General features: G+C 40.8%; 1 protein-coding gene across 1 annotated transcript in view; it reads left to right on the forward strand.

Annotated features, from left to right (window-relative positions):
• Positions 1-14,514, forward strand: part of akap6 (A kinase (PRKA) anchor protein 6) — a 219,717-nt gene that overhangs the window by 39,959 nt on the left and 165,244 nt on the right. Inside the window, exons 4-10 of the mRNA XM_086183714.1 lie at positions 7,707-7,816; positions 8,208-8,349; positions 8,857-9,480; positions 9,678-10,028; positions 11,302-11,445; positions 11,549-11,677; positions 11,775-12,035. Of these exons, the coding sequence (XP_086039840.1) occupies positions 7,707-7,816; positions 8,208-8,349; positions 8,857-9,480; positions 9,678-10,028; positions 11,302-11,445; positions 11,549-11,677; positions 11,775-12,035 (1,761 nt within the window). The remainder of the gene's footprint in view (positions 1-7,706; positions 7,817-8,207; positions 8,350-8,856; positions 9,481-9,677; positions 10,029-11,301; positions 11,446-11,548; positions 11,678-11,774; positions 12,036-14,514) is intronic.

Raw genomic sequence — 14,514 nt, forward strand, 5'->3', positions numbered from 1 at the left:
AGTTACAGCAATGTTTAAACATGTATGTCTATAGTCATTGCATAGTTGAATAGCATTTGTTTTTGGTGTAAATGATCCAGTCAGACACAGAAATAAAACATAATTCTAAATTCGGATTTGGTTATTTTTCCTGCTGTAAATATATATCACTCATTGTTTAGGCCTTTGGAACGTTGAAAATCTGATGATGTCAATTTGGTTATTTATTTAAAGCCAAAAATATGTCTTTTCAAACTTTGGGGTTATGAGGTTTAAACTGTGTTTCAGTTCAAACATGCCAAACTTCTCAGGGTCACATGGGATCAATTGCTTAAAAACATAGATGTACATATATTTGATTAGTTTCACTTGGCAGTATTTTTTGTTGTATTTGACAGTATCCTACAGCCAGACTTTGGGTGTGATTTGTACTGTTTGCAGTGAGAGGAAATCAATCTGTAAACCAGGAAACTGAGAATGTGTTTTCAACCCTGGAAACATTCAGCAAAGTAAGAAAAGTAATAGTTCAGTCTTGCTCAAAGAAGAAAAGACCTGCAGATGTGTCTGATGTACATCTGGGATTTGGTTGCCTTTCTCTTTACATTTATGTGGGAGGAACATTTGCTGACAACTTTCTAGCTGTCTCTGAGAGTCTGTTTGGTAGCATCATAGTTCAACTTGTTGAAGGGACTGAACGCAGCGGAGCATGCTTGCACTAGACAAAAAGGCTTTTGGAGTTGGGAGGCTTTTTGCAGAATCTACCACTTTGAAAAAAACCGACTGTAACAAGTCTTTGTATCGCAGCAGCGGGTCTCGGTCGTCTTTGAAGCCGATTAATTTGAATACTCCAGGGGGAGAAGGAGCACAGACTATTTGATCTCCAAGGTAAAACATGCTGTGCTGATGGGCTGAACTGGAGGAGTTGAAGGTTATTAGATCGAATGGGTGTGGATGAGGCCGAGCTGTCGCAGGCGGTTTTAACGTGGCTGCTCTGAAGCCCTTGATCTCGGCAGTGATGAGGGCGAGCTGGGATTGGAGCTGAGGCCTGAGTCGACTTGCTTCAGATTGATTTTAGGCAATTAGAAACCCTGCTGGATGTATGAACTATGTGATTGACAGGTCATGTCTTGACTGTACGTGAGCAGGGTTGCAGAAAATGTGTGTGTGTGTGTGTGTGTGTGTGTGATGAGAGATTGATATGACTAAATATTCCTGCGAAATGAACATGGTGTAGTAAATGTTCTTTCATGCACACACATACAGATGTATGAATGTATTAGACATGCAGGCTCACCAGGGTTCATATGGACTCATGCTCGGGGCGAAAGTGCCCTTCAAAGTTAATCAACTGTCAGTCAAGTTCAGCGAGAAAATGCTCAAATGAAGTTCTCTTTCTTTTTGTCGTTGTGAGTGGAAATTTTCAGATGGCACACAAATATAAAATTTTGAGTTAAAGATGAAAATCACGGAGACATCAAACGTCAACAGTTGGACTTCAAGCCTGGGTCCGGTAAAGCGTGATTTATTTTGGCTAAAAATGGCAACCGCTCTTCTAAAGATGCCTTGGTGGGAGCACGTGAGAGAACTTTTTTTTAGATAGTCAGTAGCTTAGATGTTTGGTTGCTTTTGTTGCAATATTTACGGCTCGAGAGCTATTTAATTGGACTACTTTCATTGCCCAGGTAAATATTAAGGGGACATAATTTCCTGAAGGAATTATGTCTGCTTCTAGAACAGAAGGTGGCGCTGTGTCCTCTTATAACTGGTTACAATCAGACTTTCTTCGTTGTCGTCGTCCTCCGCTTATCCTTATCACTTTTTCCATCACATATCAAAAAAATTAATCAGCTACACTCCTGTCGAATTGAGGACTTAAATTTCTGGACTGTTTTAGAAAATGGACAAATCCTAAGCCTGAGACAGCAGTTTTTCCTCCTCATCTGTCTGGATATGCGTTACTTTTTGCTGTAGTTCCACCCACCATGATAATACTGTACCTCCTGGGCTGTTTGAGTCAACTTCCAGGTTGAAGAAAGCAGCAGGACCTGGAAATGCCCAGGCCAGTTTGAGACCAATGTACATGTTGGAGTAAATTCATTTCCACCTGCTCAGTCCAACATTCAGAAGTATGCGTTAAGTCAGATAATGTGTATTTTAAAAGTCCACTTTTAGCTAGACATACACAGTAAATCAACTTTTTCTAATAACAGGCGAACATATTCACTTTTGCCTCTATGATATAGAATCAGCAGAAGCAAATATGACAGCGGAAGGTCTCGTAATTCTTTTAGATTAAGTAAAGACTGAACCACACAGGGAACGAAGATGACCCCCTGGTCGGTACATGTTTGTTGAGGAAACCATTGTCATGTTCAAGAGCCTCTCCATTGTCGTAATTCAGCAGTTGTACATGTACGTACAAAGTGACGGTTGGTGTTTGTGCCTTTTGTCCCATCCCTCCTCAGCTGTTATTCGATGACTGGGTAAGAAGTGAGAGTGACAAGAGCAGTGTTTGACCCAAAGTTGAATATTTGGCACTCCTGTCACAGACATTTATAAAGATATGCTGGCCTCAGGAGAGTTTTGGTGGACACATGCCCTACAACTAATAGAAATATCAAATAATTTTATAATAATCATTGTGGAACATATCTTTCTTTAGCATTTAGATTTGATTTCTTCATCTTTGTTCGAATTTAAACACAAAATATGTCAGCTGACTGACTGAGAGTGTGCGCAACTGGACACAGGACAAAATGATTCCAACAGGACCCCCATTTCCAGCCTCAAAATGCAATTGCATGTTTTGGCATAATGTCAGTCATAAACAGTGATTCTCAAGTATGAGTCCACTGACTACCTGGAGTATTTACAGATCATTTAGAGGATCTTAAAAAAAGAAGGAGAAGAGAGAAATAGTTTAATTTCCCTTCTGAGTCCTTTAAAAAAAATATCAAAATGAGACAGCATCACTTTTTTGAGATGTTTGAATTGGAATAATTATTAATACAGAGTTAATATCATTGCTAATTTCTACTTCTTCTTTTTACTTTAGCATTTTTGGAAGATGTTTTTGCTTATATTTTATATACATTATAATTGCCACTATCTATCATATCTCAAGAAATTTCCGTGAATTTGCTGTGAAAAAATTTTAAAGAAACTAAGCAGTTTCTGAATTTTGATTACACTGACCATAATTCACCAGGCTAACAATAAAGAAAAACATACTCACACGATCACCCAACAGATAATTCCAAGTTGTTAGGTGCGGATTTAGATGCACGTGGAGAAGAGATGTGAACTATGCAACACAAGTGTTTCTACGGCAATAATGATGGAGTGGACGTTTTGTGGTTTGTTTGTGGTTTTCAGTGTGCAAGATAATTTATGGAGAAATCCATACAAACATTTATTGGATTAGTACAACTTCAAGGCTGCAAAATGAGGTCAGAAAATGTCCTTCAGAGAATATATACACTGATACACACACGCACGCACGCACGCACGCACATATACACATACGCAGCAGGGTCTCATTAACTCCCAGCAGTCTGACTGGAATGAGGATCTTCTAACAGACGACTTCAGATGGAAGCGACAGACTTGGTGTTAATTCAATCAGACGTTGCTCTGTCAAGTTCTGTGTGTGTGTGTGCCCGCACGCGCTCGTGTGTGTGTGTGTGTCTACATTAGCATTTAAAAGCTGTGTGTGAATTATTGAAGTGTCTGAAAGACTCCGGTGACATTTTCACCACTGTTTTAGAACGACACGAAAGCACTTTGATGATGAAACCTCTGTGTGCGTGTGTATGTGTGCGCGCGTTGTGTGTGCGTGCATTTGCACACACATGTACTATGAGTTCAAATATTTTAGCTACAGATGAGGGACAGTGTATTTTAGGGGATTTACCTACTACTGTATGTGTGTGTGTGCGTGTGTGTTACCTGGACAGTGTGTTAATTTTGCACAACTTCTGCTCTTGATCTCCCTATGGAACATTTTGATGAGGCAGTGTCACCCTCTGTTTGAGTTTGAGATAAAAGCTGTGAATAAAACACACTTTACATTAAATAAAATGACGTGTTGATCTTTCAATGAGGTCTTCGGGGACGCAGCTTTATGAGCAAAGAATCTTCTTGTCCTCCAAAGAGAACGATTTCCATTCAGAAATGCACTAAATTTGGTTTTAGCACCTACAGTGATTTATAAATGACCAAAGCCAACCAAAATTAGTTAAGAGAGCATAAACATGAACTGGTGTTTTTGATCAATGGGTGGGGCAATGATATAGTTATCTTAAAAATAAAAATATTGTTATTTGGGTGCAAAATTTGATTCTTGATGGTGATAGGAAGTGCTACAAAAGTAAGCTGTACACACCATACTAACATTTAATCCTGAGGTAGCTACATAAACTGACTGTTTCAATGAGAAAACACAATGAAGTGAGAATTAAAAGTTATTGCTCTGTAAGTGGTGTGATGAACTATCTGCGAGGATCCTCTCTCAAAATGCCACTCAAGATAGCAATACAATCTACCTACTTTGCTATCTGTTCCAACAAGCACTGTTTTGGCAGTTTCCTTCTGGCAAGATCAAATTTAGATCTCGGAGTTCACTGAGGTTAAACTTGACCAGTAAATTCAGAAAAAAGCCCTTTATGGTCCTAAACCACATAGTCATTTAAATATGTTTCAACAGGTAAATTTCACTACAGATGCTTTGCACTTAAACATCAAAACACAAGAAATCAAACATTGCATCCCTAATCCTCAATAATCTATATTTTAAATATATTATTTGTGGGGTTTTTTGTCCAATTTCTAGATTAAAAAATATGTTTCTCTCTCATTTTTCTTGCGACATTTCTAATCAATTTATTGATAATTTTTATAGTATTTTTTGCCAATTTACTTGTGGCATTTTCTTTGTTTTTGAAAAAAAAGAAAGAAAGACGAAGATACAGTGTGCATAATGACTAAGATGAGATCTCGAAAGTAAAGGTAGTGATATTGCCCTGAAAATAGCCTTGGGCTCATGGGGCTAATAGGGACCTGGACCCATTGCACTCCAGTCCCTAATCTGGGGCCAGTGTATGCCATAGAATCCTAGATCCTGCAGGTCTGGTTTCCAGAACCATGGTGGATGATGTAAGTTGGCCTGTGTGCTGCTGACCAGAGGAACTTAGCTCTTCTGAACCCAGTAACCCATGCTAAACCCGACGGCCATGTTGGGGTGACAGCAGGCCAACCTTAGCCATATTGGCTGGCACCACCTGAATACCTGAACACTGGAAAGCTCTGTGTCTCTGTGCATTAGTTACTGACTACATGTCTGCAGCTTGCTCCAGTTGACCTGCAGCCCCATTTACAGTCGTGAGGGATTTATTTTGGACTGGTGCTCAGCAGGTCAAACTCTTAGCCAAGCTAGATAGAGCCAAGCTGGCAGAGAGTGTGACCTACATTCTCACATGCCGGGAGCTGTTTCAGTCCAGCAGGCAGCTGTGTGGGGGGCGTTGAGTTGTTTGGGCAGGTCACCATGGAGCAGCAGTGACTCAGTGTCCTGAGGTCGATGTAAAGTATCCTACCAGGTTCAAAGCCAAGTCACCTGCTTTTTAAAGGTTATCTAATTATAGTTGCTGTCCCACATCCAGTTGATACCAGCAGGATGATTTGATGCAACAAAAGCATTGTTCATTTGCAGTTCATTCAATGTTTAACAACTATTTAAACATGGGAGAAAGAAATAACACAGCAAGAAACACATCAGGACATCTTATTCTTCCTCCACCTGAGCAGTGATGATGAGGCAAAACACTTGTCCAGTAGGTCAGTAGCTGTCCTGATGCTGCAGTTTCAGACACTTGCACGTAGCATCAGCTTGTGAGAGTGATGTTGAATCCAGTTGCTTTATGGATCTGTTGCATCCTGTTTTCAACTGTGACTTTAACTATATCCCTGATGTTCACCAAAGCAGACTGTAATGGTGACACATAACATAACATCATTATTTTGAAGAGTTTTTTTCTGGCTAGACTGCAGGCCCAGCAGCCATATAAACACAAATGTTGCTGAGTAGTGATAGATGAGAGATCATGGGGTGATAACAGTTGCATCACTGGTCAGCAGTCAAGTGGGGGAGTTTCTCTTGGCCTGCTGCTCATTCATAAGATCAGCTGAAAGTGATATAAAATCTCAGTTTATGGCTGAAGAATGCTCTTCCGTTAAAGAGATTTGAGGCTAGAATCAGGCAATGCATTCACAAAATCTTCATTTATCTGTGGTCAGCACTGCCAGGTCTTCTGAGTGGAGTTACATTGCCATGCTGGACTGCTTGCCATAAAGAATGAATGGGGAAATGGCCCAAGAGGGCAATATCAAGTTCTTTTTTGAAAAACACATGTTGAACTGACAGTGCCACAGGAAACATTACAGAATAAAGTCTACGGAGGTATTTCTCAACCTGCCAACAACTGTACCGCTCCATATTTTCTTCAGGGACACTTAACATGAATGCAATTTGCAATTTTTGGCCAAAACTAATTAAAGTTTACTGTGTGTTCACACTTGTACCATCACTGATGAACCTAAGATGTAAAATTGCATGGCACTGTCCTTAAAATCATTACAACAAAGCTGAGCTCTTGTGAGTAGCTGCTGTTACCTTCAACACTGTCACACTGTCCGTATGTTGCTGCTCTTACACAGCAGTGATGCTGAGGTTTTGCAGGTTGCCATTTAATTAAGTTGTCCAGTGAATAAGATGACAGTAAAATTAATTTGCTGCTGTTATGGTAGTCATGAAGTACCATGATTATTCCAGTGATGATTTTACAAACATTACTGGAACCACTTGGACCACTGAAAATTAAAAATAAGCATTAATAAGCTTTAAGTCATATTAGTGAGGAATTCACATAATATACAGAGTGACCATCCCTTTAACATTATGGTCACATTTTCAAACACTGACCAACAGAGTCCAGCCATATACAAGGTTTAGACCATCTTATGTAATTCAACTGTGTTGATGCTGAGTTTCTCTTCTGTCATTGTTTAAAGTTGCGCATGTGTGCATCTGTAACTGTGAATATGTGGCTTTTTGGGTGCAAAATATAGCATCAGGCAGGGGTCTCACATCCCAAAGTTTGGTTTAAATACATTTTGTCTCAATGAGCAATAACTCCTTTTCCTGTTTGGCAGCTTTGCTGCTAATTTCAGTTGTCTGTGGTGGGTGGACAGTATCAACCATCTGATAACGTTTTGATTTAGCACAAACATAGATGCCATCATGTTCAAACATTTATGAACTGGAATCTAAATGCTCTTTATTCTGTCTTCATTCTATCACAGTTGGCTGCCACTATGACCAATACTGAACCAGTGCTGCCTTGTCCTTTTCAAACCCACTATAGGACCTGACTACGGTGCCACTTCCAGACACTGTAATTTTAGCATGATGAAGTCTGTCTGTTTATGTGGTTCTGCAGCATCTGAATTTAGTTCCATAATATCAAACTCTGCCAGTTTTAAGTGTGTCATGCGGACGGCTCTGGATCTGATCCCTCATGAACCTGACTCACTTTAAACATCACATGATCTCATCACTTCTGCTTTTTCTGTTCTGGTAAACTGACACTGCTGTTGTTCCGTACACACACTTGGAACAGGTAATGGATTTGTGTTGCTAATCTTCTTCATATACTTGTGTGCGTTTGTTCCAGGACATCTGTGAGGACATCTCGGACCATGTGGAACAGATTCATGCCCTGCTGGAGACAGAGTTTTCCCTGAAACTGTTGTCCTACTCGGTCAACATCATTGTTGACATCAGGTGAGGATGAGACAAGATGGGGAACAAAGAGATGAATATGGCAATTTTGTCACAGCTTAACGAAACTGCAAATGAGATGTTAGATATTAGATGTATTAAATGAGATATAATAAAGTTAAATAAAGGGGGTTCAATCAAATTAGAATGAGAAATAATTATTGTCCAGTGTGCTAATAAGTTTTAAAGAGGCAATAATATCTTTCTGTAATCAAAATGTAATGAATTCACAAAGTAAGTTTAAATAATTTAAGATTGGAGAGCCATAAAATGCATATGAGAGAATCTTTATATTTTAGTAGTTCCACATCAGTCAGAATTGTGTCAGTTAATAAAAATGTGTAGAACAGTGTATGTCCTTCACTGAAAAGTATTTTGCATGTTTCTGTTTCAGGACAGTGCAGCTGCTGTGGCACCAGCTGAGGGTCTCGGTTCTGGTCCTCAAGGAGCGTCTGCTGCAGGGCCTGCAGGACTCCAACGGAAACTATACCCGCCAGACAGACATCTTGCAGGCATTCAGCCAGGACCAGCACCAGGTCACACACCATGCAGTCACACTAGTTCTTGATAATTTTACTACTTAAAAAATTAAATGGATGTATTAATATCCCCTCCTGAATCTTTATGAGCACAGGGACAAATTATTTTATTTCTCTCACTTTTCCATTCCAGTTGCCTATCAGACACATGCATACATTGTTGTCTCTAAATGAGGGTACTTTCCTAGAAATTTAAAGTAACTGCCCTGCAATTGTATTACATATATTGTAAGATCTATCAAATGTTGAGTAATGTTGAAAACACAGCACCTGTTTCAGTGTTGACTAAAATTTATAAAACTGAATCAGGTCTACATTATATTTCTAACACTTACTCATTCAGTCAAATAGACAAATACATTTTTTATCTGGTCAGACAAGTCAATCTCTATTCCATGAGACCTACAAACATCAAGTCTGAACCTGTGTTGAAAAGCTAAGGTATTAATAAGCTTACCCATACATGGTCTTTGATAATTAACTCAATCAACCCTTCCTCAGCAGACTCGTCTGGACGCTCTGACTGAGGTCGACGACAGTGGTCAGCTGACCATCCGCTGCAGCCAGGACTACTTTTCTCTGGACTGTGGTATTACTGCCTTTGAGCTGAGTGACTACAGCCCTGGTGACGAGCCTGAGGCACGGGGATCAGAAGGCGAGGGCCTCTCTCAGGAGATCAGTCAGCCACAAGGCCCAGACCCCAAACCAGGATCAGAAGAGGTCGAAGGATCCCAACTCTCAAACCATAAACTGCATAACAGCTTACCGGAGCTCAGCGTGTCTGGTGACTCATCAAATCGTACCCAGCCTCCCTTGATAGCAACAACAATGTCCAACCACAGTGAGGGCGCAAAGCGCCCACTGTCTGGACCGAGCCTCAGCATAGAGGTGTCGCCTACTCAGCCATCACTTCCTAAGAGAGCTGCCCTCTTCTCAGATAGAGGAACCAGTGTGGACAACTCACGGGGAGGTCAAAGGAGTGGGATCCCACTCTCTGGGCTCCAGTTCCATGCTGAGCTGAGTCGGAGCACCCCCACTCTTATGGATCCTCCTGACCGCTCCAAATTCTGGTTGGAGCTGGACTCCGTTTATCCAGAAAATGTCTCACAGTCCTACGAGAGCCTGCAGGTTTGTCCCTCCCTTGGATTTGTACTTGTACAGTATTGGCACAGAAAAGTTACATATGAATCACGGGGTGGTTTCTTACTGTAATTTCCCGAGTTCAAATGAAAATCAATTTTCATCTTTGAAAATTGTATGTAACTGTAAACTCATATTGAGTAATGAAATTGATTGATGGCCTTGCTCCATCTTTCACTACACAGGTCATGAATGGGCTCAACCTCCAGAGAAGCCCTGTGAGTTCCAGACACAAAGAGGGGAGTACACAGAGACCAGTGAGGGACTGGAGGAGCTCATCTGGGGCCAGACCAAATGCTGACAGCCCCCCACCTCTCCAGGGCATGGAGTCTCAGGAGGATGAAATGTCCAGACTGATGGAGGGAACCCAGGCGGAGATACATGTACACACTGAGGGGGACTCTGATTCCTCATTACCCTCCCCGATGAGGGAACAGCTCCTCTCCTCTGATGTGGAGGCAAGCGGGGAGGAATCGGACCTCCGACCAACTCGTGGCAAGACAGCAGTTTGGATTGTGAAGCACCAAGGGCAGAAGGTGATAGTTTCTTTGTTTTTTTGGGGAGGGAAGGTTAAGGTTGTGCTGAGATAAATTGTTTCTAGACTGTAGAGACAGTAATGTTGAAAAAATGTCCAGCTATGCTCTTCCCAGTCACATGTATGGTTGACAATGACCAACAATCTAGCAAGCTATTAGACCAGGGTGGAGGGACAGTCTATACAACGCAATGCTATTTTGATATAAATTAGGTTGTTCTCTTCATCTATTTTACTTGGACTCTGTTTATACGCTTAGATTGTTCCCACAAATTAATCACAACATTGCCAACAATCCATATAAATGTGGGACATGTACCTCTTGCCCTTAAATAAAAATGAATAAAACACTGTCAGGAACCATAGCTCGTACCCATGGATGAATCAAAATATGGGAATGAATGAATCACTCCATTGAAAATACTTGTATCTTATGTACACATATTCTAATATGTATGTATTTTATATACTATATATGATACAAACACTTTTATACACACTTAAACACACACTTACACTCACTAACCAGTTTCAGCCAGTAGTTGGAGCTGTGGATCATATAATATTGTCCTATCGATAATTTTACCTCTGTGTCAGTGCTTATTTATATTTAACAAATTGAGTAAAATTTAGGGGCGACATGATGCTGCAGTGGTTAGCACTGTCGGCTCACAGCAAGAAGGTTCCAGGTTCGAGCCACAGTGGAGTCTGCATGTTCTCCCTGTGCCTGCGTGGGTTCTCTCTGGTACTCCTGCTTCCTCCCACAGTCCAAAGACATGCAATTGGGGACGAGGCTGATTGATACTCTAAATTGACTGTAGGTGTGACTGTGAGTGTGAATGGTTGTCTGTCTATATGTGTTGGCCCTGCGATGGACTGGCAACCTGTCCAGGTTGAACCCCGCCTCTCACCCGTAGCCACTGGGATAGACTCCAGCCCCCCCGCGACCCTTAACAGGAATAAGCGGAAGAAGATGGATGGATGGATGGATGGATGGATGGAGTAAAATCCTTTACTTGAAAGCCTTTCACCATATAAAAAGGAGTCTAAAAGCAATCAAAGTTGGGTTAAACCAAGAATTATTTCATCAACAAAAAAAAGGATCAATATCAGAATGCATATATTCCACATCAGTTGCCTGAATAATGGCACACTGGCATGTGCGCCCTTATAGTATGTTTCATACAACTATTACCCTGATATTTTACATAGTCATGAATTGCATGGAGTGTGTGTTTTGAATCTTTAATTCTTATGGAATCTCTTCCCTCCAGCTGGAGACCAAGGTTTCTTCAAAAGCAAGCCCTGTCAGGGAACACTGGTATGGGTCAGAGGAGTTCCTGGCTCTCCCCGCTCAGCTCCATAAAACAGAGATGCTCACCATGAACCTGGAAAGTCTGGCTCAGTCTATCCCATTGGTGAGTCAACAATCTAAATTAAACCCATAAAATCATGACCAGATACCATCAGGTTTAACAATAGGAATATAATGTGTCATCTACAACATCCTTTTCCTTGCAGAGGCCTGGTGGCCGTGACTCTCCTCAGGAGGCTTTGCAGGATGTGGATGACTGGGATTTGACAGAGTTCAACCCAGACTGGGATGCAGGGGAGAGCGTGGATGACATTCCCTCTCCCCCACCGCAACTGGTAGGATAGAAAATATATCTGATCTTATTTCATCTTGATGTTTCTCTACAAACTGCTGAGAAACATTTGTCAACGCTTGATATTCTCTCACCATCAGCTACTATACAGACGAAACCTCCACAGCCGCTTCAGCCCCACCTCCTCCAGTGATATCGCTCCCTCATTGGATGAAAGCATTGAGTCTGGCCCATTAAGTGACCTGCAGTCTGAGGAGGATGAGGGGAGGAGGTCCGCAGAGCGTGGCCCTCGGCTCACAGCGCCCCCGATGGAAAGACGTGGAGGTGCATCCTTGGTGCAGAGGCTGCTGGATGACATTCAGAGTCAAGATAAGGACCCCAACATCTGGAGGAAGATAGAGGTAATGACCAGATTATCTCCTTTTCAGGGCTGTACGAAGCCTGTAGTAATGACAGCTGACCATTTCTTGAACTAATGTTATGTGGAAGGATCAGCAATGGAATACTGAGCAGAGACCTGCTGTTGTGTGTCCGTAGCCGTAGCTAGCGCTCGCCCAATTTAAAACCAACAATATTTTTCTCACCTCACAAGCTGGTGCTGCTATGGTCAACCATTCAATCACATTTTTGCTGTTTTTCTGTTTTTATTTGCAAAACATTGTAAATGCAGGTACAAAGAGTTCACAACTAACCTTCTGTTTGATTATGGGAGTTTCTATGAAATCCATAGGTACTGAACAAGTTATGATCCAGCTAGGTCATCAAAACACAAAGGTATTTATACCAAAATACCTACCTAAATTCAGTTTTTAAGCCATGTCAAACTTTCAAATTTGAACTCCATTCAGAAAACAAGCATTTTAATATCTGATTGCTTGTAACCTTTGAAAAGCATTGATTCATTCTTTGTATAAATCTGCATGTGATGTTCCTACTAACCTACAATTAAATCATAGTTAAATCTAACTTGGATGCAGCAATTTTTCAGGCTCAGTTCCTGGAAATGGCTATGAAATGTGAAAGGCTGTGTGGCCTCACTATGTCTCTTTTCACATTATTTTCATCATTTTAACTGGCCCCAGATAATATTACAGACCCAGAGATGACATTATTTAGTGTGTCTTCCATCAGTAGAGGGCAGTAATATGGTTGTTTTTGTCCTGCTTGATGACTTCAGGAAATGGTACATCTTGGAAGTGCATTAGACTTGGACTTAAAAAGGTTCATCCAAAATTGAAATTCTAGTGCCAATCCAGTCCTTCAATATGGCCTCTAGAGTGCGTTACATCACTTGAAACCTTTCTGATGACAGACCTATTTTAGCTGTGATGGCACAGGAAAGTTTTTGCAGCAACATCACAAGTCCTTGTACTTTTATGTCTATCACCTTGAATATGACAAAGGACGACAAGTTGGACCAAAATCACTTCAACAGTGGCACTTTGCTGCCTTCACCGCAGCGGCCCTGATGGATTGGAGGGCTGGTATCGGATTGTCCGGTGGCCCTGTTAATTCATCATCTCACCTCTAAAGGTCACGTTTGATTGGCAGGCGGATTATTGATGAGGCTGCCCGGTGAACTAATCAGTCATATCTGTCATATCGAATATGGTGAAATGTCAATAGCTCTGGGGATTTGTTCTCCTTGTGCCTGCACGTTAATTGGCATTATGGAGAAGCCCTTCCTCCTCCTTTTATTTTGTATTCTGCCTCCTCTTTTTTCCTTGATATTCTAATCCCAAATACCTTTTACTCCTCCAGCAACATTTAATTCAACATCCCAGTTTTCATCCAGCAATTAATGAAGTTGCGTGTATTTGTCTTATCTGGCGGTCACTGGGTCAGACTGCCTCAGATGGAATTAGACGACTCTAATAAGATTATTAGTCAGGATATTATCAGGATCAATCTGTGAATTAAAAGCAGCTGGGCAGCCCTGGTGGTTTAGGGATTGTCCTTGGATGTGATTCTCACATAAAATCCTCCGGATTCCCAAATTCAAATTAGATCTTATTAATATGCAGAATTAATAATATGTTGATTGATGAAATGTCAGTGCTGATCTTTCTATTGCCTGAGGACTTTTTTCCTAATGTCCTGAACCTTAAAGATAACATGTGTAGGCTTGCTTTATAGATGTGTGTTTGGTCTATGCTGTAACCCAATCACATGAACTACAACATGGGGAAGTATTTATACTTCTGTATTAGTCTGGCTGTGTCTTGCTACAATTACAAAACACAAGTTGACAGCTGAGCTTCTGTGCAGGTGTGTTGAGTTTCTTTGTGTACCTCCAGTAATGACAACTGATATGGAGAGAATAGTTTTGACCCTTTTTAATGAAACTGAACCAAAGTATAATTTACCCTCATAAGTAAAACACCAATAAAAGAAATTAATGCGAGGAAATGTTATGTTGTGAGGTGGACCAATCGCAGCAGTTACGGTGTTCATCGATACAGCATGTAGTCATATTTCTAAGGAGGCTATACTATTGCATACAGTGTTAGGGTTTGCAGCACCATGTAACTATGCTGAAGGTTATGGTGTTAATTTGAGGCCCAAGAAATGATGCTTTAGGATCGTTAAACTGTCAAAGTCATTCCCACACGCCAAACATAGTGTAGCAGCATATTCCTATGTTTGAAAATAGTTTAACCTTCTACATGAGATATGTTTTCTGATACCATTGTGTATAAAATATATATAGAGAGACATTCGTACATATTTATTATTTGTGTACTAACTCCATGGATGGATTGGGATGTCATGCCTCAATGCAACAATGTAAGTCAAGAGATTTAATTGCATGATTAAAAAACATGCAGTATCATAATTCATGAAATTGGAAAATGGTTTGTTAGTCATATGTAGCATGAT

The sequence above is a fragment of the Aulostomus chinensis genome, chromosome 17 (genome assembly GCF_037954235.1).
Source record: "Aulostomus chinensis isolate RoL2024-O1b breed Wild chromosome 17, RoL_Achi_v1.0, whole genome shotgun sequence".
NCBI lineage: Eukaryota > Metazoa > Chordata > Actinopteri > Syngnathiformes > Aulostomidae > Aulostomus > Aulostomus chinensis.